Source organism: Buteo buteo, chromosome 2 (genome assembly GCF_964188355.1).
Source record: "Buteo buteo chromosome 2, bButBut1.hap1.1, whole genome shotgun sequence".
Classification (NCBI taxonomy): domain Eukaryota; kingdom Metazoa; phylum Chordata; class Aves; order Accipitriformes; family Accipitridae; genus Buteo; species Buteo buteo.
Window position 1 is genome coordinate 56,645,856 of NC_134172.1, and position 26,076 is coordinate 56,671,931.

Below are 26,076 nucleotides of genomic sequence, written 5' to 3' on the forward strand. Positions count from 1 at the left end.
TATCCGAAAGTCATTGAGTCCAGGTCTTAGATATTGATGATGCTATAAATATCTGATAAGAAGCAGAAATGTTTAGATCATCTTTCATATGTATCTAATTTATAACTAATCAAATCATAATGAAATAAGTACTGGATCACTGTAACATTCTTTTTATTGTTCTCTTCTAGTTTAAAACTACTTTTAGTATGGCTATACAATAAGGAAGAGTTAATGATCTGAAAAAAATTTCTCTGGTGTTTTTCCCAGTTGAGGAAGTATTGTATTATCTTTTATACAGAGCACAGGGAGCACAGACTTCCATCACTCATCTCAAGAACCTCAACGTTTACAGTCCTATATGAATACAAACAAGCCAGGCACAAGGGGTCTAAACAGCAGCAGTTCTGGGAAACCACTTACTTTGTGCAGTCAATTTCCCAAGATATTCTCAGACTTTACATAACGTTTAAATGGAGAACCTGATAGCCATTCTTTAAGACTGGTCTCAATCCAACAAAAAGATAGGAATTTTTCAGTGCTGATTACAGGCCCACCAGCATAGCCTTCTTTCTCCTTCTGTGGAGGATCCAGGCCTAACTCTCTTGAGCACCAGCTTCATGGCACACCCAAGGAACTGCTCAATTCACTTCAGTTGACAGAGTCCCACCACCCTAACATTTACAAGCTTCATAGTTTTGCCTCTGTTAAGAAGCTTTCCCTAAACAGAAAAAAGTACTCGACTGTCGTGGTTTAACCCCAGCCAGCAACTAAGCACCACGCAGCCACTCACTCACTCCCCCCCCCATCCAGTGGGATGGGGGAGAAAATCAGGAAAAGAAGTAAAACTCCTGGGTTGAGATAAGAACGGTTTAATAGAACAGAAAAGAAGAAACTAATAATGATAATGATAACACTAATAAAATGACAGCAGTAGTAATAAAAGGATTGGAATGTACAAATGATGCACAGGGCAATTGCTCACCACCCGCCGACCGACACCCAGCCAGTCCCCGAGCGGCAAATCCCTGCCCCCCCCTTCCTAGTTCCTAAACTAGATGGGACGTCACATGGTATGGAATACACCGTTGGCCAGTTTGGGTCAGGTGCCCTGGCTGAGCATGAGAAGCTGAAAAATCCTTCACTATAGTCTAAACACTACTGAGCAACAACTGAAAACATCAATGTTATCAGCATTCTTCACATACTGAACACAAAACATAGCACTGCACCAGCTACTAGGAAGACAGTTAACTCTATCCCAGCTGAAACCAGGACATCACAATAAACAGAACCTTTCAGGTGAATCATGAGAGATGGCTCAGACAAATGGTTTTCAACACAGCTGAAATACTCATACAGCTCAGTGTACACTAGCATTTCAGACAGTACATTTAAAATCTGGAATCACCTTACTTGGTGACCTGGAAAAGTCAAGCAGTTCACATAATCTGGTTAAACTGTGGTGGTTAATCTGTGATTTGTTTGCCATTATGTGTTCTCTAACTCACATTCTTAACCAACACACCTGAAGCATGGGAGATTACGTGACAGCTGTAGAGACAGACTATAGCCTCGGTTGAATATGAGGCCACAGAGAGGGAACACATGCTACTGCTGACTGTAATGCTACATTGTGCATTTTTCTGAAGTGGAAGACAAGGACCAACATAAAGATAGATGACAAAATATAGCCACATTTATTATGTACCTGCATTGTAGCTATAGCAGCAGGTCTTGCTTCCGAAGTTTCTTCTGGTGCTGTAGCTACTAGCTAGACAAAGGATTGATGCAGCTTAGAAGCAAACAATAGAGATACACACATTTTCTGGACATAACAAAGGAAGTAGCGTAGCTTGTGTGTTACAAATGTAGGAGCAGGAAAAGCTTGGGAAATGGGAAGCTTAAAGTTGAGGAAACAGATGTAGATGAAAGGACAATAAGAATGCAGGAGGAGACTAAGGGAAGTATATAAGGTTAGGAGTTCGATCTAGAGTGATAGAAAGGCGATACTGTTATCCATATGAACAATTAACAATAAAGCTCCCAAGGAATTTTAGTTTCTCTTGTTAGAAAACTGTGGGCCAAAGCCACTTCGGTGCTTATTCCCAAAGGGGAAAGCAAAACAATCTACAGTCATTCCTCTGAAAGAGATCTGATGTGATATGCCTTTGAAGAGATGTGTGGTAACTGAAGGATGTAACAAAAGTTTTTCAGAGTTACAGACAGACACTCTTTACCTTGGGTAGCACAGGAAAAAAATAATTAAAAACCAAAACAAGCAAAAATCACCAACACCGAACAAACCACAACAGCAACATCGTGGTTTTCTCAAAAATCATGATAAGTGTTTGGACAAAGGCAAAGGTTATCTGAAATAGTCCCGGTTCTCTACTTTCAAAACATACTCTCTCTTCCCACTACTCAAAAGGCCTAGCAAAACAGTCACATCTAGTCATTAAGCAAGAAGCAGCTAAAAAGAAAGCGTTACTCCAAGGTTTCTTTAAGAAATCTAAAGAAAATTGTGATACTGAACATAAATCCCATTCTGTATAAAGCAATGAATATAAATGCCAAAACACATATATTGGCTGCTGATCACTGCAAAGCACATAGCAAATTTGTCATTATGCATACACCCCAATAAAAATAGGCAATACATTATTAAATTATTGATGGAACACATGTATACTACATAACCACCAATTAAAAAGAAGTAAAAACATAATTTAAGTTTTTATCCACAAAGAACAAACACATAGCAAAAGAGAAAGTATTTTAACTGAAAGGTATGCTAGGCAGGAGACAAAAAATTCTGGTGTTTACTGGGAGAGGACCAGTAAGAAGTCATTATCATCCCTGACATGCTATTCAGAATATCAGAATATCCTGATATTATCCTGATACAAGAAACTGCCTCAATGCTTATCAGCATGTTGTAAGGCACTTCAGATTTATTGCAAGACATGATCTTTTAGAGAACTTTATCAGAAAACTACTCATAGACTATGTTGCTGGATCCTGAATTGTTTTCATTACAAGGTTTAAATTTTTTACAATGACAAATTCATAGATACATAAAATCACTTGCTCCGTAAACAAATATTCTTGTCTCTAAATCCTTTGCTAATATGGAATGCAATTTATTTTTTTGCAAGTCATAGTATTTTTGCAGTCTCCAAACTTACTGTCATTTGCATCTATATAGAAAGAAGCAAAATAGTGACAAAAAGGTCTCAAAAGCTCAAAGAAAATAATCTGTGAAAATTAGCCTAATTTTAGCAGACTTTGCAAAAAAATATTATGTGAAGATCCCATCACAGACATTCACAAAAAGCATAAAGGGAAGTGAAAGGTAAATCAGGTAGTTAAAATAAAAAAAAAAAAATCAGGAGTTTACAGAGTTTAACAAACATCCCAGGAAATAACAATTTCGAGTCCCAAAAGTTATAAAATGTAGTCTTCTTTCCTTTTTTTTTTTAATAGTTTACAGATATATTTCGCAGTACAGCACTTTTTCTTCCTCAGAGCACTAAAGAGTTTTTATCCTCAACTTGCCTTGATTTTCCTTCACATTCTGACCTTAACAGCTTCGTAACTCCAATCTTTGTACAGAGAAATCATATAAATACTGGAAAGGTAGTCTTCAAATCAAAGCAAAAAGATCTACTAAACAAACTTTGACCTTCTCCCCTTTTTTTTTAATTAAATGCTATGTTCGTTACCTGTTTTCTTTAACTTCTTTCAGAACATTTCTTCAGATGTTATTCAGCAATTTTAAACAGCCTGCCATTCCAGAGAGAGCTTAACTTTCATATTTAAGAAATAAATGTATCAGTAGGTTTTAAAGCTTTTAATATAATCAGCTTGAGAAAGTAGTAGTCACATTGGTTGAAATGCAATTCTGCACTAAAAGATGAACACATAATGACAGCATTTTCTCCTTTATTAGATTTGCTTTCTATAGCTATACAGAATTACTCTTGCTTTTGTGATGAAATACGTATTTTGAGAACTACTTTCACTGTGGAATCAATACCACTAAAAGTACCTCAGCACTGTGGCATTAACAGACATCATCCATATTCAGTTAACACCTCTGAACTTTGCCTCTTTAGACCGAGGGTGAACGTGCCATAAAATAGTATTTAGACTACACAAAATTGATGAGCCATGTGATAACATGAGCTGCAGACAATAGTCCCAGCAGAGTAGCTAGGGACATTAAATCATCATGATACCTAAGTTACAACTGCTTGTTTGTTTGCAGGCAGGACTTGATGAAGAAAATCCAAATTGAATTGTACATCTGCTATAGAGAATCAGGGCAGGCTGTTCAAAATTATCAGCTTTAATGATGTATCTTAACCAGCAGAAATCCCTGATTTAATATCAATGCTGATCTTGTTTTGCACCTGTAATATTTATTTTCCCAAAGCATGGTTAATAAACTGGTAAATCTTGATGACACACTATCCAATACATTTATGTATGCAGTCCTAAAACTCTCAGAATCCTATGTTCTATTAAATAAAATCGGGAATTAGATTTTTATTCAGTAAACTATTCTTTTATTCACTTGTACTAAGTTCTGTTTGGTTGCCTTACTACTCAGCTGAAGTTTTTCAAAACCATCATTAACTATAATGGGTAGATTATCTATCTTGTGTGGGTTTTTTAGTTGTTCATTAAAATTAAGAATTTAAGATTTAAAATGAATGAAAACGAAATCAAAGAACAATACTTGATATTGGTGAACAGAAATTACTGTTTCTCACTCTCCTTCAAGATTTTATGACTAGCAGACCTAGTTATTATTTTTATTCTGAAATAACAAGAAGTAGTTCTCCTGATACTCCAATTCCTACACTTTTCTCATATTTGAATGAAAAAGTGGTAAAACTGAGCTAAAAAAAATTCAAATTAAGAAGTTCTTTCCTTTCCTGTGCACCAACAAAAACTGCCAAAAAGCTAGTCAACACTGCAATAAATCCAAGTTTACATTTTTTAAAAAGCTGATTTATTAAACAAGATAAAAATTGCCTGAACAAATCCGAGCCTTAAGATCAGTGATTTAGTTTAATTACATAGTCTGACAAATAAAGTCTCCTTCTTACCTATAGTACATTTTTTTTCTTTTCAACCTGCCTACATTTTCCCTTTTAGAGAGGTAAATAGTAAAGAACTGCAAGTCCTATACTGTCTGGTAAAAGCATCTTAAATTTCATAAATTATCTACACCTTTTACACTAGCTGTCAAATTGGATGGATATAGTATAATTATAACAAGAGAAGAAAGAAGAAAGATTCATATCTGGATAGACAGTCATTACCTTCATTTACAATAATAGTGTGTGGAGTTGATATATTTATTACCTGTGGCAGATTCTCAACCCATTTCAAGCTCTATCTAGAAGTTTCCCTGCAGTTTTAGGAATCCAGAAGTGAAAATTACAGCATATTCAAAAGGATAAGGTATTTTATACCTTAAGATGTAAAGTGGCAATGTATAGACTTACAGTATTACTCAATCTTTGATCTTTTAGTATGACTGTCAGCAAGTATTAGTGGAAATTAAAACATATCTGTAATTCTGCAAACCCTTACAAGTGATAAAAACTGTATATGACTCAAGCATAATGGAAATTACTTTTCAGTTCTTTTTCTTGTGAGTATATACACATCATGCAAGTAATGCCAAAGCAATCTCACTTTCCTTGGACGAAAGCACTCCCACTAGGCTGAGAAAGTACACTGTGGTTATATTGCCACTAACCAGAACAAAAAACTACAGTAATATTTGTACCAAGTACTCATCTTTAAAATAGTGCATGAAAATAACCCATGACCGGCCTTCTCTGAACATCTCTAGCATGTTGCCTACCTCCCTTCTCAGTAGAATATGAATAGTTAAAACATTACAAGGGGTAACTGTACTTAATCAGGAGTTGGATCCACATGTACCTGTGATCCACTGGACTTTAGTGAAAGCTGGTTAAATACCCTGAAATAAACAAGTGGCTTGACTGAAGAGTTGGGTGGCAAGATGGAAACAGATATTTTTGTCAAACTCTTCTATGGGGTGCAGATACAAGAAGAAAGAGTCTGAGTCTGAAATATTCAGGTTTTGCAAATTTTTTGTTTGGTACAATAAACTGGGTCATGGAATCAGGAGGACTGAAGGGAATTCTGACCATCAGACTACAGACATGGTATTAATGCAGTCCAGAATGTAGAAAAAAAAGATAACCAAATGTACAGCATATCACACAATTTATGCAGAAATAGAACTCCTCTAGGGACCAATGTAAGATGAATGTGTGACACTGTTCCAGGTGGAATACAATGCAAAATTGATTCACCATGAAAACTTAACTTTTCAACTTTTACGTAACTGCTGTGGGAAGAGCTCTTAGCAGACAGAGTAGCTGTCATGCACTCAACTGGAGGCTCCATCAACTTGCTTTGGAATCAACTTGAGATCCCAGAGGGATACAATCAGACACAAATAGTAGGAATTAACTTACAAATCTGTTTGGTTTACTAACAAATCAAAAATGCATCTAAAAGAAGTGTCTACAAGTTTTGGGGTTGGTTTGTTTGATGATTTTTTGTTTTAAGAAAAAAATAGTTATTTCTTCTCCTAGTCTGTCATGAAAGATGTATTATTACATGACCTCAGTTGCAGATGTTCATGAATATATCTGATTTCCACCCCAGCCCTTAAGTTTGAAGCTTTTTAATGACAGGAAGGACCAGGTAAAAATACTTCCTTCAAACAGAACAGGGATCCTGGTTTTGTTTTTGCCAAGGGCAGGAGAGAAAAAGATTGCTCAGGAGTCCAAAAAGTGAAAGGTCCCTGAATTAGAAAGATTTCTGCCTTCAAAACTGAGGTCAGGGGCAATCTGCCGGAGCTAGTTTACATCTAAAGATGTAAACTGGAACTAGAAACCAGTCTTCACATAATAAGATTTGGCAGGAGCATCCAAAGAAGAGGACTTTTTTCTTTCTGGTTTGTTTGGGGTTTTTTTCTTCCTTGTTTTTGATCCCCTATATTTAACTATCATCATTATATGCAGGTTTATCATTCATCCTTGCCTTTTCTGAATAACATGTTTCTGGATTTTTATTCTTCTCGTAACTCTATGTGAAGTTACTCTAAGTCATCTTCTTCTGCTTCCAGGCAATGGGCCTGTTATCCACTTGATTTAGAAGCCATGTTGGTGACACTCTTGAAGACCACTGTCCATCAATAAAATATCCATGTAGGATATTTTAGATTGATTAATTCTACATAGAATTTCTCATATTTTGAAAAATTCTATAGATTTTGAGAATTTTCCATACATTTTCTTTGAAATTAGTTCCCTTTATTGATTATTGCAAATTCCTTCATTCTGCCCAGTGAAGATAATAGCCAGACCAAACATCTGGCTAGAAATTTCCTTCTTCTCTACAGAATTCTTTTAAAAATATGTTTCAGAGTAAAATCACTTTTTTTTTCCCCAGATGATAGCTGAAAGGACTGGTATTCAGAGGAAAAGCTAGGACTTTTACAACTGATCTTGTCTAACACTAAGCCTAGTTTGAGTGTCTTTTAGTGCTGTCATCAGAAGGCAGCAGGAAATTAGGCTTTTCAGCTACCACCAGTGTGCAATTTCTATCACAAAAACATGTTGTAGCCTAACTGTGTCAACCAAGCAAGTATGTGCTTTAGACACACTTTTTTTCTCCTGTCACTAGTCTATGATTTGATTAATTTGCAAGTGCAAAACAAAACGAGATGGAAGAAGGGCTCTCTTTTAGGTTCATTCTTCAAGGTACATACTAAGTTGCAAGAACTAAACAATTCAGTGAGCGAATTGTACAACAACTTGCACAGACCTGAAGTTGGTTGACTCAAAAGAAATTAAAAGTATCAAAAATATATTAAAACCAAATTTTCAGCTATGTCAAGCTTTAATAAAAAAAGAACCAATAGCAACACAACACGGAATTGCAATATTTTATGATGTGACTTTGCAAACATGATGCAAACAGCATCAAAATTATGCCAGGAAATATTTAAAACCTCACATAGATATTTTCCAGAATTAGTAGAAAGAGTCATGTGTTTCATGTCAAGAAGCTTAGGCACGAAAAACTTTTTGGTGTGGTCTCTCTTGCTCACAGCAAGAATGCCAACTTCATGATTCATTTTCTGTATGTATTTGATGGTTCTTCTGATACTGTAGCAATCTAAGAAAAGCAAATATTTCACTTCTTCCACAGTTAAAAATTTGTTCTCGCTAGGTTATTTTAACTACAGAAACAATATTCCAGCTAGTTCATCTAGCCTTTTACACCCTAAGCATATCTCCAATGTATATGACACATCCATTTACTTATAAAGTAACAGATGTCAGCTGTACAGGAAACCAGAAAAAATGGAAAGGGGGGAAATCACACACTGTAAACATTGTAAACAGATCTGTCTTAGACATAAACTTAAAAATATCTGCTGGAGCTGTCATTTTAATACATAAAATTCTTTGCCCTGTAGTGTACCTCTTCTTTAATATATTAAAGAAGTTTTAATTAGCTAGAAAAGCTATTTGAAACTAAGAGGAACCTTTTGTCAGTCTAAGAAATGAGAGAAACATACTGTTTTCAAACTATTCATTTTGACATTTACCTTAATTTCATTTTCTATTCTACAAAATTTACAGTGTGCCAGTGAAAGTAACAACAAAAATTGATGCTACATGCAAAGACCAAAGTCTATCCATGATGCAAAAAAATACTAGTGAAAGAACACATCTAATTTAAATCTACAACATGTGACAAATTCATCTCTTTCTGTCCCATGATGCAGAACTGTACAAAATTCTGTATTCTGATGTGCTGTTTCCATGAAAACTGGGGTAGCATAAAAAGAAAAGGGAAGCATTTAAACAATCATTTTAGCATTGTCTCCTTCCCTGCAATCATTTGAAACCTCTTATCCAGTTTCTACCAACTAAGCAAGAGTTAAAAAAAAAAATTAATTTTTTTTTTAAACCTTTACAAGCAAAATAGCAACACAGAAGTGACACAAAGGCTGTGGAATAAAGTAATTTCTTTTTCAAGAGAGAATACATATATGAAAACATTCTGAACACACTATACACAGAAAAAGCTCAGAGATTACTCTATTAAGTATCAGAACACACCCTCCTAAACCAAGGATTTTCTTTGTGATGGCTAACAAAGGAAGAGGTGAATATGCTAAATGGTAGCCTTTACGTAATTAAAAGTCAGCCAGCTGCAAGTCAATTCATGAGAAAGCAGGCTCCATTAGCTGACAGATCTGTTTGTTAGCTGTAAAAGTAAGGATTGTTCAAGTATCCCTATTGCATTTTCTATATACGGATTTAGCTGCCTAATTTTAAACAGAGAGAGGGAACTGCAGGCAGTAAGTGCTCTTGGGCCTTTAGGATATTTGGAATTTTTTCCTCTCTGTGAAACAGTTCTCAGCGCTCTCAAGAGTACAGGCTTTAGCAAGAAAGCTAAGGGTATATTCCCAAAGGTAACTGGTGAAATGGCTGACAGTTTGTTAACATCACATTCATTTACTACCACTGACAGGCTGAATCTTCCCAGTTTTTAATGCTGGAGGATAACCACCCTTATGTTTTTGTGAAAATGATAGCATGGTACCTTAAATTACCCCTAAGGGATTTGATTTTGTTGTCTTGATTTTTTTGGCTTTAATGTAAGAAAAAAATTAAAATGCATATTCAATTCATCTTGCTCTGTGTGTGTATGAATAAAGCCAAAAAAATCTAAGAAATCACAGAACATTTTTATAAAGGCAAAATTATTCCATGCATATACAGAACAGGACACAAGTATATTCTAAAGCCTCAGGAAAGTGATGCTGGAGGAGGGACAAACTGAAATTAGTTCAGCAAAAGCCCGCATAGCACAACAGTCAGAAATACTAAGCTTCCCACTGCATGGTACACACATTTAAAAGGTAGCTGTCAGACACATGGTACGCTTCACATAATCATGATTTTCCTCTGGAAGTAAGTTAACCTGAAACTGCATATCACCCTAGGATCAAAACAAAAAGGTAAATCCTATTCAAGAATCCTCCAGCTGCCTTCCAAATCAAAGGAGCTTCCGGCTTTTATTCTTTGCAGCCCTAGGAAAGGATGGTTTGCACAGACTAATCCATGAAGTATACTTTCATCTCTTACACTGCTGCTTAAAAACAACCTTCACTCTCAGGCAAACATGAAATTGGTAGACTTAGGGATAGAAAAGTTAAACTATATATTATTATTTATAGAAGTTTTCTATGCAGCTGAATTGCAGGAAAACATAACTCATTGTTGACAATATAAGCATTATTTGTTAGCCTAATATTTATGCTTATCTTTTTTAACAATAAGAACTATGGGGTCAAGCTCTGTTTCTTAGTAGGTTTTGCAGAGTAGAAATGGAAAATAAAAGATGACTATCTCAGGGTTTTGGTGCAAATTTAGTCCTCACTAGACATAATTCTCATTAACATTAAAAAAAATTATTGATTCTACAGTTGTCGTGCATTTAAAACTCCCTTCAATGGGAGTCACTCACCTGTAAAAGCTACCAGGGAATAATCTAGGGCAGAGGAATTACCAGCTTAAAACATGACAACTTATTTGACTACCACAGAATCAAAGTTAAAAAAGCATAGTAAACAGTAATTTAGAAAGTTATTATTTTATAGTGAAAAAATATTACTTTTAACTACAAATCTAAAATATTTTAACTAAGTAGGACTTAAAACTGTATTCCTTGTAAATTTACATTATAATGTAGAATGGAAGAAAAAAATGGAATTACAGAATGTCATACAGTAGAGTTTAAACAGCTGCATTTTAAACCATATATGATGATTGTTCTATGCTAACAGGTAAAATACTGAGATCTTAAACCTTCAAATACTAGTTGTATTGAAGAAGTCATTATTTAACACCATTTTTGTGAGATAATTATATTTCTTTAGCTGTGGTAATATGCAAATAGCTAACTGTACGAGAACAAATGACTATGCAATGTTAAAAAAATGAAAAGCTTAAAGCAGAGCAATTGAAACAAGAAACATTTCCCACTTTAAAAAGAAATACAGTGGGAAGGGCCACAGGTCCACAAAACAAAGTCACACCATGCTTTAAACAGAAATCTCACAACTTGTGTTGCAAAAATACTACAGTAGAGGTGGGCAAAGATATCAAATGGTTAGAATCAACAAAAATCTGTGATTACAGGAAAGCATATATGCTGAAAATAGTCCTACAAGCTGTCTGGTGAGACATGAAACACTTCCATCATTATAACCAATTACAAAGAATCCTTTTAAAGTGTTCTCTGATGCAAGATGTGTTATTCTATACATAAGTAACTTAAATATGGCAATCTTACACCCAAATTGCACATCAGTTTCACAGCATGTATACAGAAGAATGAAGGTAACTTTTTTTTTTCAATGTTTCACTCCAAAATGGAAGTTGATTTTAGTGTTCTACTTTCTTCATACAAATAAGTTTACTTCTGAAATAACCAACATAAAGTTACACAGCAATATTAAAGGTAAATGAGTTCCCCAGCTACAAACTATACACTCAATAAACATATAAAAGAACTTGACATAAGTCAATGTATCAGTTATATAGTGTTACAGTAAATTTAGGTTTTTGTATGACTATATTTTTATCCCCCCAAAAAGTGTTACTCAATTGTTTAAAATCAAGATATATGGAAAGAAATCATGATTTCACAAGACATATCTTTGTCAATAAAGACACAAGATGCTAAGCAGCTGTCAACTGGATCAAGACTGCTTTTTGGCTCTGTGAGTGGTTAGCTCCAGATGCTTTTTTAAAAAAAAGTACAAAAAAACTCAATGTGAGCTTGGACACCTTAGTTAAAATTATCTTCTAACTCCAAACAATTAGGTACTGACCTTAAATGTGAGGCACGCACCTTTAGAGGCCGTCAGAAACGTTTTGCTAGTACCTGCTATTGTAAGTCTGATACTCCCGTTACCCATATCAACACTTAAAACTTCTCTGAAATTTGCCAACTTTCCAGCTTTCACGTTCTCATGTGGAAAGGCACTTCTTTGTCTCATTATGCATCCTCTCATCGGATCTTAATTTGCCACTTTTCAACTTCATGAAAAGGCTTTATTCTTAAACTACAATATAGGAAAAACATTCCAATATATATTTCCCTATATCACTCAGCATTTGAGGATAATTCAAAGACATATTTTCATTAAAGAATCTGACACTCTTCAGTACCATCAGAGGTCTTCTACTTAATCATTCTTGTTGTTTTTCCTCAAAATTATCTTTAACTCCTACAGTGCCTTTGTTGAGATTAAGTGGACTGGAACTGGACATAGTATTCCAGTAAAATGATGGTGGGGATGTCCCCCCTCTACCTTAAAACTCAGGCCAATGGAATATTGGGGGGGGGTGGATTTGAACAAAACTGGACACTGAACTACAAACTTAATAATATCCAACAGAAATCCATGATTTCCCTATTGGAAAGAAAAAATGTGAAAACAGTAATCAGAAAATATTTCAAAGTTATAATTGGAAATAGAAAGTCATATCCAGTAACTACAGAAGTAGTTCATTCAAAATACTCAGTCTGATGCTTTCATACCTTTAATGCTATCCGATTGCCTAAGTAGGGAACAAAAGACCTCAGCACTCCCAAAAATAAAAACACAATTTAAATTTTTAACTCAAAATTCAAATCCTTTTTCCTGAAAAATATAGATATGTTTAATACACTAAAACTTCAAAAGCAGAGTGCAAATCTAAGACCACTCCGATTTTGAATATGGCTGATTACACTAATAGGCATACAAATGTATTTTTTAAAGAGGAATGAGCTTTCACTTCTCCATCTAGTTCTAGTAATTGAATTGAATGCAAGAGAAGTGAACAAATGACAGAGAAAAGGAATGCACACAGAAAGATGTATTGGCTGTGGAATTTTTTAATGTTGACCACACTGCACACTTCAGCAGTCCATGCCATATTCTTATTTATTACACACAGATATGCATTCTAGGTTTGATACCATAATTTTAACCATTTCAAGCCTGTATTACTAGTGCCACCTTCAACAAAAACAGACTCAATCTTGCTCTATCTCCTCCTTTGGGCTGGTATGAACGTTTGCACATCAAGTTGGATGACAGAACAGATGCAAGTTAAAGTGAGCCTCATCTAAAAAGAAAAGCTCTTTCTAAATAGAGTAAATTCAATGGACTATGAAAACAGTGTCAATTAAATGTCATTTTAAAGGGTACAGTTTTTGCTTTGGTCAGGTAATTAATCTAAGAAAATTGCAAAGTGATTTAATGCTGCAATCAGCAATGTAAGTTTTCAGTTGCCTAGCTGAGAATTTCCTTGTTTTCTACTACCAACTTGGTTTGGACTTCAAACACAAAGCAAGCCCAATTCATTGGATTGATAAAATTAATTTTTTGAAGAGGGAAAAAAAGACTCTTCCTATAAGTATGATAAAAGGTCTTAATATTTTCTCCAATAATCCAGAATTGGCATGCTTAACAGATTCATTGTTGTTAATTTAATTATATTTACATTTTCTGTTTATTAACTTGGAAGAACTTCTCAAAAACACAAGATTCTCCCAGCAGAGGCTAATTCATCTGACAAATGTTGATCTTTTATTCGTTTGTCTTCCTGCCACATGCCCCAGGCAAGTATGTAAGTTATATTCAGTGATCCAGGTTGTTGAAAATAAATTGAAGAAATTTATTATAAAGGTTGAAAGTTTAATAAAAGTCAAAAAACTTAAATTGAATCTCCTCTCACTGTCACCAAAGTATTAAGTGACAAACCTGATTATCCAGAAAGATAATTTTAAGGTTTTAATCATTTTACAAAACAGTAGACATCTGTGTGTGCACACATGTGTAAGTACTCATGCACAATCTCTGCTACAGCTTACATCTCCTGCCTACCGATTTTTTTTAATTGGGGTGAGGGGGTTTTTTGTTTTTTTCTTTTCACATAAGAGGTATCAGGGCAAAACAAGGAAAGTGCCCTTGGAGGAAACAAACAAGGATACACTAAAATTATGAATATTTGTGAGCAGACTCAAAAAGTTATTTTAAAATTAAAAAAAAATTAAAACTAAATAGGTTGGGAATAAATGGGCAAATGAAACCATTTTTATTTGAGTCTCCTTACAATATGGGCAGATGTGGATAGACCTAGAAACAGGAGTTAACAGAGAGATAAGCTAGGAACATGACTTAAAAATTGGCATTCTGTATGAACTTGTATAACAAACTGTAGACGTAGACCAAAGTAGGTACAATCAGACTAGCTAGAGTCTACCTATGAGTTTACAGGTCACAAAACTGCACCTGTAATGATGCAGCTGTTTTGCAACTGTAGAAAACAACCACCAAATTGTACTTCAAAAAATCAGAAATAAAAAGGCTCAGATTATATGGAATTTCAATTTGGTTGAAAACAGAAATCAGGATATTCCACTGCTTTGACAAAGGAATTGTATTCTAAGCTAAATATTACAGAGATATTCTAATATGCTGTCATTTTCCATGGGATATTTAGTTCATTAATTTGGCCACGGAATTCCATAAGGCAAAGGCTTTGCAAAGAAACTTGCAGTGTGAAGGCCGTAACAGGGTCTCTGAGCCCTTTAAACACTCAGTAGAGCAGTGAACCCAGGTCTGTAAAAAAAACCAGGCACAGCTGCCTAGGTCATAGCACAAGACTGATATTCCCAAATAGCAAATTTAAAAGAGGTAAGGAAAAGGACTAGATTATTGCCTCCAAAAGGCAGTGACTCAGCAGGTGGAGGAGGCTGGTCTCCTGCCAGACAGAGAAGGACACTGCTCCCCAACATGGAGGCATTCTGTGAAGTTGCTCTGTCATGTCTTACTAAAATAGAAGACTGAGTCTGAAATATCACATGAGAGTGTCTGTGTCCTAGAAGACAGCAGAAGGCCCAATCTATTCACAGAGAGGAAAGAACAATAGCTTCTTTTAATAAATAAGCCAAATTAGATATACATGGCAGCAAGCCTCCCTAAATTGGGAAGAATTTTTCTTTCTGTAAGATGAAGAGTAAGCAGATTTTTCTTTCCAAGAAACCTGGAAAGAAAGAATCTTTGTTTCATAGACTCCAGTTCCTTGAGAAACAGTTTCAAAATCTAAGTACAAAGATAAAACTTTAAAGTTTAGGTGTTTTCCTAAGATAACTAGGAATAAATAAGAGGAAATGATGTTTCAGATTTGTAAAGGGCAACTCCATGGAAAAAACCCCACATTACTAAGTCAGGAAAAAACCTGACCTATCAACAACTTTTATTGCAAATGCCAGATAGAAAAAATTACACATAAAATGTCTTCATCTTCAATAATATAAGAGATCGATTGCCCTATTGTATTCTAAGATCAGTCTCATTTTTTCTAATCAATGTAGTATTCTCCTAAAAAAATATTTAACTGGAAGTAGATCAAGTGCAATTGAATTCACAGGCATAAATATTCATTTATTATGATTTTTTTAAAATATGACCTACATATTAGAATACATCAGCAGAACGAAGATGCTACACAGTTCCACAGTTACATGTTTGTCTAGTCTGTAAAACTGTAGTTTACTTGCATTTTATTTTTGCGTTTTAGTGACCTCTGGTGGTTATATTCGAAACAACTTGCTGTTCACCGATTACTTGAATAAGAACTTAAAAAAAAAAAAAATTAAAAGATGGAAAAGCCATTAATTCTTCAAAACCCAACAAATTAAAGGCTTTTGGCATCTAGTATGTGCAAGTTAACTTTAGCCTGTAAAATGAGGATTCTTTTCTTTCCTAAAGTTTTTCTGCTTCTTCATGACTTAATGTTTCTACTATTTAACAAATTGTTTAAACAACAAAAAGGTTAATGGTGCAGATTCAACTTCAAAGATAGAGGCACTATCCTTAAATAAATGCATAACTGGGTAAAAGACAGCAGGGGGCAGAAATGAAGAGCCAGATTTTAACATGTAAGGACCAGCAGTGGTCTCCTGCACGAGTCTCTATTAGGTCCTGCAGTACTTTAAAAGTACAAAAGAAATCACAAATAACTGGATGAGTGCATAATGAGGTAACAAAAAACTGCAAAAGGGCCATTACTGAGTGATAAAAATTGGAAAGAAAACTTGGTGTACACAGCATGGTACACATGGGGGGAAAAATAATTCCAGAATCGCATCTTCACGAGCTCTGAACTGACTTTTCACACTTGGAAACAAAGTTTTAGGGGCTACAGGAGATAGTTCCACAGAGAGATCACCTCTGTCTAACTGGGGGCAAAAAAGCAAACAGTATTAGAAGTTACTAGGAATGGAAAAGGAAACAAAATAGAGAAATAACTACCACTAGATAGATCACTCATATACCTTTAGTCTGTAAGACCTGGATCACAGAGAGTCTTTTTAGATTATGTTGTTCTGACTAGCTACAGCTTGGTTTTGACATTTCCTAAACCACAGCAGCCACCAAGAAACTTCAGCTGGAGCATCGGCTGGCTCATATAAGAGGATAAATTATAGCATTATATTTTAATACAGTATCTAATGCTGGTTTAAATGGTTAGTATTTTTTTTTTTAAAGCATCACAAAACATACAATAGCTGACAGTCCACAAGATGTTCAACAAACTCACAGGGTCATCTAGTTCCTTTGGGGGGAGCAGAGGGGAACGCAATCAGACTCCCTCCTACTTTTCCTATAAAAGAACTATCAAGTTTGTGTACTGCTTACAGTTATCTGATTTTAGATTACATATGCAAAAATAAATTTGAAGACATTAAAATTTTTCCTCATTCTAATTTTGTGCAAGCATTCTAAAATATTTTTAGAATTCAGATATACTATTTTGGGAGAAAAAACTTGGAATGAAGGTCATTACAGCAAGCACAGCAGATACCTTTTGTACAGTATTATAACTCAGATTTGTTAATTTAAAAATAAATCCATTTTTTCCCAATGAATATGTATAAAAATTTTAATTCACATAAGAATGGGGCCACAAAGTGATAACGAAAATTAATTTTCCTTTCTAGACCTTTAGTTTAAATGTCACTGGTCTCAGACTTAACATGCTTTTTATAGTATATGCATATTTCTAAAAATGCTAAACTCCATTTGTGAACAATTTTTATGTTCATATAAAAAACCAGAAAAACTGGAAACACGTGAACAAGATAATATTATCGCTTAATGTAAAGCTACTTCAGTCTATTGCTTTTACATACACAAAACAGACTAGGACATACATTTTCCATGATGAAAACTGGGAAGCTTCCAGTGACTGGAGTGCTGCAATGGATGGCTATAAGCTCTTCAGAAGGGATAGGCAAGGTAGAAGAGGTGGTGGGATGGCTCCCTATGTTAGGGGTGTTTTGACTGTACAGAGCTACATGATTGTGATGACAAGGTGGAGTGCTTATGGGTAAGGATGAGAGGGAAGGCCAACAAGGCAGATATTGTGCTGGGAGTCTGTTATAGACCACCCAACCAGGTTGAAGAGACAGATGAATCATTCTACAAGCAGCTGGCAGTAGTCTCAGAATCGTGTGCCCTTGTTCTCATGGGGGACTTCAACTTTCCAGATGTCTGCTGGAAATATAACACAGTAAAGAGTAAACAAACAATCTAGGAGGTTCCTGGAGTGTGTGGAAGATAACTTCCTGACACAGCTGGTAGGTGAGCCTACCAGGGGAGGAGCCTTGCTAGATCTATTGTTTATGAACAGGGAAGGACGGGTAGGAGGTGTGATGGTCGGAGGCCGTCTTGGGCTTAGCGAGCATGAAATGATAGAATTCTCAATTCTTGGTGAGGCAAGAAAGGGGGTTAGCAAAACCACCACTCTTCAAGGCACTGGTTGAAAGAGTCCCTTGGGAGACGGTCCTGAAGGGCAAAGGGGTCCAGGAGGAATGGACATTGTTTAAGAAGGAAATCTTAATGGCTCAGGACCAGGCTATTCCCATGTGCCGCAAGTCAAACTGCTGAGGAAAACGACCAGCCTGGCTGAACAGGGAGCTTTTGCTAGGAGTCAAGGAAAAAAGGAGAGTTTATCATCTCCAGAAGAAAGAGCAGGCAACTCAGGAGGAGTACAGGGATCTTGTTAGGTCATGCAGAGGGGAAATTAGAAAGGCAAATGCTCAGCTAGAACTAAATCTGGCCACTATTGTAAGGGACAATAAAAAATGTTTTTACAAATACGTTAACAGTAAAAAGAATCCCAAGGTGAATATCTATCCTTTAATGGATACAGAAGGGAATGTTGCAAAGCTGAGGTACTTAATGCCTTCTTTGCCTCAAGTCTTTAATAGGGAGATGAGTTATCCTCAGGGTACTCTGCCCCCTGAGCTGGAAGGCAAGGATGAAGAGCAGAATATACTCCCCTTAATCCAGGAGGAAATAGTTAATGACACCATCTGGACACTCACAAATCTATGGGACCAGACGGGATCCATCCAAGAGTACTGAGGGAACTGGCAGAGGTGCTTGCCAAGCCACTTTCCATCAGCAATCCTAGTCAACAGGGGAGGTCCCAGAGGACTGGAGGCTTGCCAATGTGACGCCCATTTACAAGAAGGGTCAGAGGGAGGATCTGGGGAACTACAGGCCTGTTAGCCTGACCTCGGTACCGGGGAAGGTTATGGAACAGTTCATCTTGAGAGGGCTCACATGGCAAGTCCAGGACAAACAGGGGATCAGGCCCAGTCAGCATAGGTTTACAAAAGGCAGATCCTGCTTGACCAACCTGATCTCCTTCTATGACCAGGTGACCCACCTAGTGGATGAGGGAAAGGCTGTGGATGTTATCTACCTGGACTTCAGCAAGGTCTTTGACACTGCCTCTCATGGCATACTCCTTGAGAAGCTGGCGTCTCATGGCTTGGACAAGTGTACTCTTCACTGGGTAAAAAACTGGCTGGATGTACAAGCCCAGAGGGTTGTGGTGAATGGGGTTAAATCCAGTTGGCGGCGGGTCACAAGTGGTGTTCCCCAGGGCTCGGTGTTGGGGCCAGTTCTGTTTAATATCTTTATCAATGATTTGGACGAGGGAATCGACTGCACCCTCAGCAAGTCTGCAGGTGGCACCAAGTTTAGAGGCAGGGTCAACCTGCTTAAGGGTAGGGAGGCTCTACAGAGAGATCTGGACAGGCTGGATCAATGGGTCGAGGCCAACTGTATGAAGTTCAACAAGGCCAAGTGCCGGGTCCTGCACTTCAGTCACAGCAACCCCATGCAGCGCTACAGGCTTGGGGAAGAGTGGCTGGAAAGCTGCCTGGTAGAGAAAGACCTGGGGGTGCTGGCTGACAGCTGGCTGAATATGAGCCAGCGGTGTGACCAGGTGGCCAAGAAGGCCAACGGCATCCTGGCCTGTATCAGAAATAGTGTGGCCAGCAGGAGCAGGGAGGTGATTGTTCCCCTGTACTCGGCACTGGTGAGGCCGCACCTCGAGTACTGCGTTCAGTTTTGGGCACCTCACTACAGGAAAGACATTGAGTTGCTGGGGCGTGTCCAGAGAAGGGCAACCAAGTTGGTGAGGGGCCTGGAGCACAAGTCTTATGAGGAGCGGCTGAGGGAGCTGGGGCTGTTTAGTCTAGAAAAGAGGAGGCTGAGGGGAGACCTTATCGCTCTACAACTACCTGAAAAGGGGTTGTAGTGAGGTGGGTGCTGGTCTCTTCTGTCAGGTGGCTGGAGATAGGACAAGAGGAAATGGCCTCAAGTTGTGGCGAGGGAGGTTTAGGTTGGATATTAGGAAAGATTCCTTTACTGAGAGGGTTGTCAGACATTGGAATAGGCTGCCCAGGGAAGTAGTTGACTCACCATTCCTGGAGGTATTCAAAAAGCGCGTAGACAAGGCACTCCAGAACATGGTTTCGTGGGCATGGATGATGGTCGGACTCAATGATCTTGAAGGTCTTTTCCAACCTAAATGATTCTATGATTCTAAGCTAGGAAACTACCGCTGAATATATTAGTGCTAAACTCCTAAACAAACACCTAAAGCCAAGAGTTATATGGACTTCTCAAAATTACTTCTGAGTATCTTCACTGGAACTTTTAAAAGTTAAATATCAGAAAAATCTGCCAGATACAAGAGCGCACTTTAATCGCAACCTGCAATTCAACTGACATGCAACTGTCAATACTGAAAGACTTTGACCAAACTTCGATGACTATAACTGTAAGGACCCTTTCCCCACTTTGTAACTTTATAAAACAAACAAAAACCCTATGTAATAACAATAAGGCTTTGATTTCAGCTTTTACTACAAAATGGAAATGTTAAGCAACATAGCAAGATAATTATAATCATTCTTAATATTCATTAAAAAGAAACCAGAGGGACCTAGAACAAAAAATTCCTTAGCTGTGTTGCCAAAAAAGTCAGCTATTAACCAATAACTACATGTTCCTACATGCCAGATCTGCACAGCATGGAGGCATATTTGCTACGTGTGTTTAGCAGTCGTTTCTCACATTCAAACACTCATTATATTCAAATCCTGACTTCACCTCATGAAGTAGAAATAATGACACATTCACACTTTAAACAGATATTAAACAGCAGATTCTGTCAAGTTTATGCAATTTGTGTGCATGTCACATGCAAAAAAAGGACAGTAAGATCACTTTGTCTAATCTTCCAAGTCAACTACTGAGCATGCAAAATGAAAAAACTATTAAAAATACTTTTCTTCCCCCCCCCAAATTACTTGTCCTTCATTACATACATTCTTCAAGAACTGTGAGGAATCTCAAATTAGTCCCATCTTAATTACATTTTGGAAAAAAGGATTTCTAAGAATCAATTATACTATTCTTATACTAATTATAATAATTACATTTCAGGATAACCAAATATGTCAACACTTTCTTCTTGTTACACATACACGCACAAGTAGTATGACAGTGACTACTTAATTTTCTGATAAGGAGAGAAAAAGGCTAGAGTTTTATCATTGGTGGGTAGTTCTGCCACAGGTTAGTAAAGATCAGAACCACAACTACATAGAATAAACTCAGAATTTTATACACTTAGTCAATTAACTTAATTATATTCCCATTTACGCATGAGAAAAAATAAAGCAGGGTTCAAAAAAAAAAAGCTGTGAAAGTTTCTGACATAAATAGTAAAAGCACTAACAACTCCCCGCCAAAAAAAAGGAAAGTTACCTCAGAAACAGGTACATTTTCTCCAAGTTCAGATGTGTGCAATGCCAGTAAACCAATCACTCGAGCAACTTTGGCACGTCTGCATATCAAATAAATTTTTTGTAGGTGCAGAAAAACTATTTAAAATATATCACAAAAACAACTGTGTCTTGTTCATATTCTACACAGAACACTAAGGCCAGGAAATATTTGAAGTGCTATTTATAGCTTTATATAAGATTTTCTTCTTATTTCTATTTTCTTTGTATCATCAAATTATTTCAGTATTTCAGCTCAATTTAGCAATAAATTCATGCATAAAGACATTTCTTTCCGTTAGCACTGGAGAATGAAGAGTCTTTAGTTTGTTATAGTCTCACTAATGTCATGCTCATGTTCAGTTTTCTTATAACACAGAAAACCCCTATAGATCACTTTAAACTTTTCAGTATAGCTGACAAAACACAAATTAAATCTGTATCAGCAAATCAGTTTTAAATGTTTCAATAAAGAAAAAAATGGAATAATAAAATCAACATTTATGAAACAGACAGCAGAGGGCACTATCACATGGAAATATTTTATAGGCATTTAAAAAAGCTACCATTGTAGCTATTTTACTACTATTTATACTATTATGGTATGGGTTGGTTTACAGTGATTTTAAGCAACATGATTTGATACACTAAATTGTTTAAATTCTAGATAAAATTTTAGAGATTTTCCATAATCTTTGGCCCTGTAGAATAGCAATATATTAATTAAATGCTTAAAAAATTCAATGTTATATACAGCATCATACTGTCAGTCAGGTACCACAGCAGTCTGAGATGCTAAAACACTCCTCAAATACCCTGTTAAATAATATCTTTAATAAAATTCAGTGATAATTCCGTACCTGAACAAATTAATTTAAAACAATTGTTACTTACATATCCCAGTTGGCGGCTGCACGCAGCTGCTGTATCAATATAGGAAACTATAGTTTAAAGAAGATAAATAAACATTAGTGAATTTCAGTGATCTGATATGTCCTAATGATAAACAAAATCATCAAAATATCAGTAATTTCATAAATATGTATTTGGATAACATTTGCAAAAAGTATTATAGACAACTACTGTAGATATTGTCCAAACACTGATTAAAAAAAAAAAAAAAGGCTGAGAGTAAAAATACTATTTCTTTCTATATTCGTGCCTTAAACTAAACTGCTAAACTTATATCAGTGTGTTAAAAAAACACAAAACACTTTTTTTGTTATGAATAACGCTATGCAGAGGAAAAAAACTGATATTTTCATCTAAAAACACAGGAATCATCATACAGGATTAACCAACAAGTATTTAATAAATTAAATTTATTTTGTGAGAATGAACAAAAATAGTTGGCAAATACTAGAATAATGAATGGACTGTTAACACACATAATCAGCCACTTAAGAACCAAACTACATAATTACTACCTCATTTCTAAAATGTTCTGTTAATTGGCCATTCAGTCACTGGATTGTTGTCCCCCAAGTTCTCCAATGATAATGGAATACACCTTCCAGCAATTCTGTTTCCTGTTTTCACAGGAATTCTATGGCATAAGACATATCATTGCTTCCAACCTGAATGTTCATGATGGACTTTTTCTGGCAGTGCAATTTTGTCTTTAGTATCTCTATACCCAACGATGACATGTGTCAGAATATGACTTAGGTGCATTAGTATAATTGTAGGAGAACAAGGTAGTTTACTTTTTATTAAATAAACTGAAAAGTGCACATCTCAGGATAGCCTCTGTGATACTTTTACATAATGGGAAAAATAAGTCTCTTTCTCTTCTGCACATGCAATACTCTGAGAAATATGTTAAACCACTGCAGAGGATACTAGTAAAATTGTTTGTCTGTTAGAAAATTATTCTTGAAAGGTGAAACCACCATTCAGGTATACACTAGAACAGACTCTTCAGAGAGCACTCTCACTCTTGCAAGCAATGCTTAATCAAAGTTTTACTGCATGTTCTCTAGAAGTTTTTCTTCCTATTCTTTACAGACATATGGCAAAATAAAATTGATCTAACAGATCTAACAATTCAAACATGAACTTTTTTTGAGTCTTCTCTGTCACTTAATGAGTTATGAAGACTAAAGTTTCATTATATGTTATTTCACCTTCTCCATCAAGTTTAGTTTTTACCCCAACCTTTTTACTAATACAACAAATCTATATGGAAATGGATATGAAATCTAAGAGAAATAATTAGTTTCCCTCAGCTCTTTTAAAAAAACGGACATAGAACTTAGTAATTTTTTTCATTATTTTGCACTTAATTTGCTATATTATTGTTGTCAGTACACCAATGATTTCTTGAAATATAACTAAAAGCAGCTGATTTTTGCTAAAATGGCAAGGATGTAAACCATGTTGATTCCTTCAAAGCTTTATTATTTACCAGCTGAGAGCTAATTAGCCTGCTTGCATTTTCCTTGTGGACAGCCACAGTACACAGATAGTACAGTAAGTTCAGTTTAGAACGTGCTGCTCCTGTATTCCTCTCGGTGGAATCAAGCAGTGAACATACTCGTTGCAAGAATTCATTCCAGTCCATGTCTTTCATAGATGATAGCTTCTCAGCTAACCGTAAGAAGCAAACAAGTAATTAAATATAATGGATCTTTGATGTTGTTTTAACACACTAGAAAGTAACATCAACATGAATAAATAAATTCCAAAGTTTGAATCTAATTTTAGTATTTAAAATATGAAACAAACATGTTATAATTCATGTCTGAATATTATAGAAATAAAAAAAGAAGTAAGAAGAGAAACAAAGCATAAAAAGGTAGCAATAAAAGCCTCAAAACATTTTTGAAAGTGCAACCCTGCTAAGTCCTTGGACTTCATTTAAGTAAACATTTACTAGCAGTATATTTAGGAAAGGTAGTAGTTGTTGTCATCCTTAATCTTTATTAATACTTAATAAAAAAGTACAGTTTCATTAGAGTAAATTTGAGGCAAAACCTAATGAAATTCAGTGAAATCTCAGAATTAATAAACTGAAAATGTGTATAGTTATTCGTGTAGGTAGGTATCCATCTAGTGGAGCCTTAATAGTCTCAAAACATAGATGACTTCAGAAGCAATACAAATAAGTCACTAGGACAATTAACATAAATCCCGTGGTTCAATTCACTGACCACTGTACATGAATAGAGATTTTTCAAAGACTTTCTTATCTGTCTCAATGGATAACTGCAGTCTAGCAGCCACACATCCCCTCTGTTTCTTTTAGTTATTAATAACTTATCTGCCATCTTGATACACTCCAGTACAGAATACTTAAGAGCATGTCTTCTGTCTTTTACTCCAATTTTACACTTAAGTAACAACATCTACTAATGAAGGCAATTATAATTCACATTAGTAAAGGTGAAAAGAGGTTTGGATTTCAAGTATTTATCTTAATTTTTCCATACTGTCTTTAATCATTATTGATGAGCAGCATCGAATTCAGTATCTTCAAAAACAATCAGAAAGTTGTCTAGAAAAAAGCTACACCTTGAAAGTGTTATAACCACAAAAAACACTGTCCCATATTAAATAAATACTGACAACAATAGTTAAACATGTCAGAACATCAATGTGATAATTTAGCTATTTAAATGCAATATGAAATAAAATACCACCCCCTCAGGCACTTGAATCTGATCATTTTTGCCTAGGATGTTAGCCAAATAAAAAATATTTTCTGTTGCTACAATCTTCATTGGGAGACTGGGAGACATTGTGTTTCCAACTATAAAATTTCTTCAACAAATTAACTCTCAAAAATACAAACTTTATAGAAAGAAAAAAGGAACTTTTATGTCTAGGAAGAAGTGCTACATGAATTCTAGAAGGCCTACATATCTGGCTGACATCTCTCTTCAAGCACAGTAAAGTGTAATAATACTTCCTTAAATAGAGTAGAGGAAATTTTCCAGGGGAAGAAACATTACGCTCATGACAATGAGCAGCCTTTTGTGTCCAGAAATAACAGCAGCATTTCTAGACAATAAAAACTAACAACAAACAAAAAACAAAAACAACAAAAAAACAAACCCCAAACAACTCCACACTATCTTTTGGGAAATGATTCCCATAACATTTCATGATTAAAGGTGGGACTAGCAAGGCTGCCTAGTTTTACAGCTGATCAACACTGCACATTTTAAGATGCTGTTTTCATTTGCTTCTCTACTTTTGTCAGATTTTAATGTATTTGGCTGAATATTTCAGTTAAAATATCCCAGTTGTTTACAAAAAATAACACAAGTAAATATATGCTAGTTTTCACACACTAAAACAGTGTTGACTGTCTCATTTTAAAAGCTTTTGAGCATGGGCTTTTAAGTGAAGAACGGAGAAGAGAGAGGAAGGGCATATAACTTAGCACTTGAAAAGTCTACTCAAAATTGGTCTAGCTAATAACATTACATATGCAACTTCAGTTTCATAAAAGTTAAGAGTTCTGCAACTGTAACAGGTCATCATCTACAAAGAGAGGCTACAGGTCTTGTGATAGCAACTTACACCATCATATGCACAACTTAAGTTTTAGCAACTTCAGCAGATCCATACCTGAAGATGTTGGTATATGTAAAGTTTTCAAGTCAAATCTAACTGGTACTTGCTTCATTATCTGGAAAAATAAACAAATACATTACAACTAATTTTAATACATTTCTGGAAATCTCTAAGTAGTTGAACAGGAAAACACAAAGATGCAAAAATTGTACAGGATGGGTGTACAAACCACTGTTCATTACTGAAGCATTTTCCACAGTTTTCTGGTATGTATTTCTTCCAAGC

The 26,076-nt window shown here is 35.7% G+C and overlaps 1 protein-coding gene across 1 annotated transcript in view; it reads right to left on the reverse strand.

The window, feature by feature from the left end:
- ULK4 (unc-51 like kinase 4) overlaps nt 1-26,076 on the reverse strand; it is a 266,896-nt gene that overhangs the window by 216,815 nt on the left and 24,005 nt on the right. Inside the window, exons 14-17 of the mRNA XM_075055583.1 lie at nt 25,846-25,906; nt 23,678-23,859; nt 22,165-22,211; nt 21,254-21,332 (exon numbers count right to left, since the gene is read on the reverse strand). Of these exons, the coding sequence (XP_074911684.1) occupies nt 21,254-21,332; nt 22,165-22,211; nt 23,678-23,859; nt 25,846-25,906 (369 nt within the window). The remainder of the gene's footprint in view (nt 1-21,253; nt 21,333-22,164; nt 22,212-23,677; nt 23,860-25,845; nt 25,907-26,076) is intronic.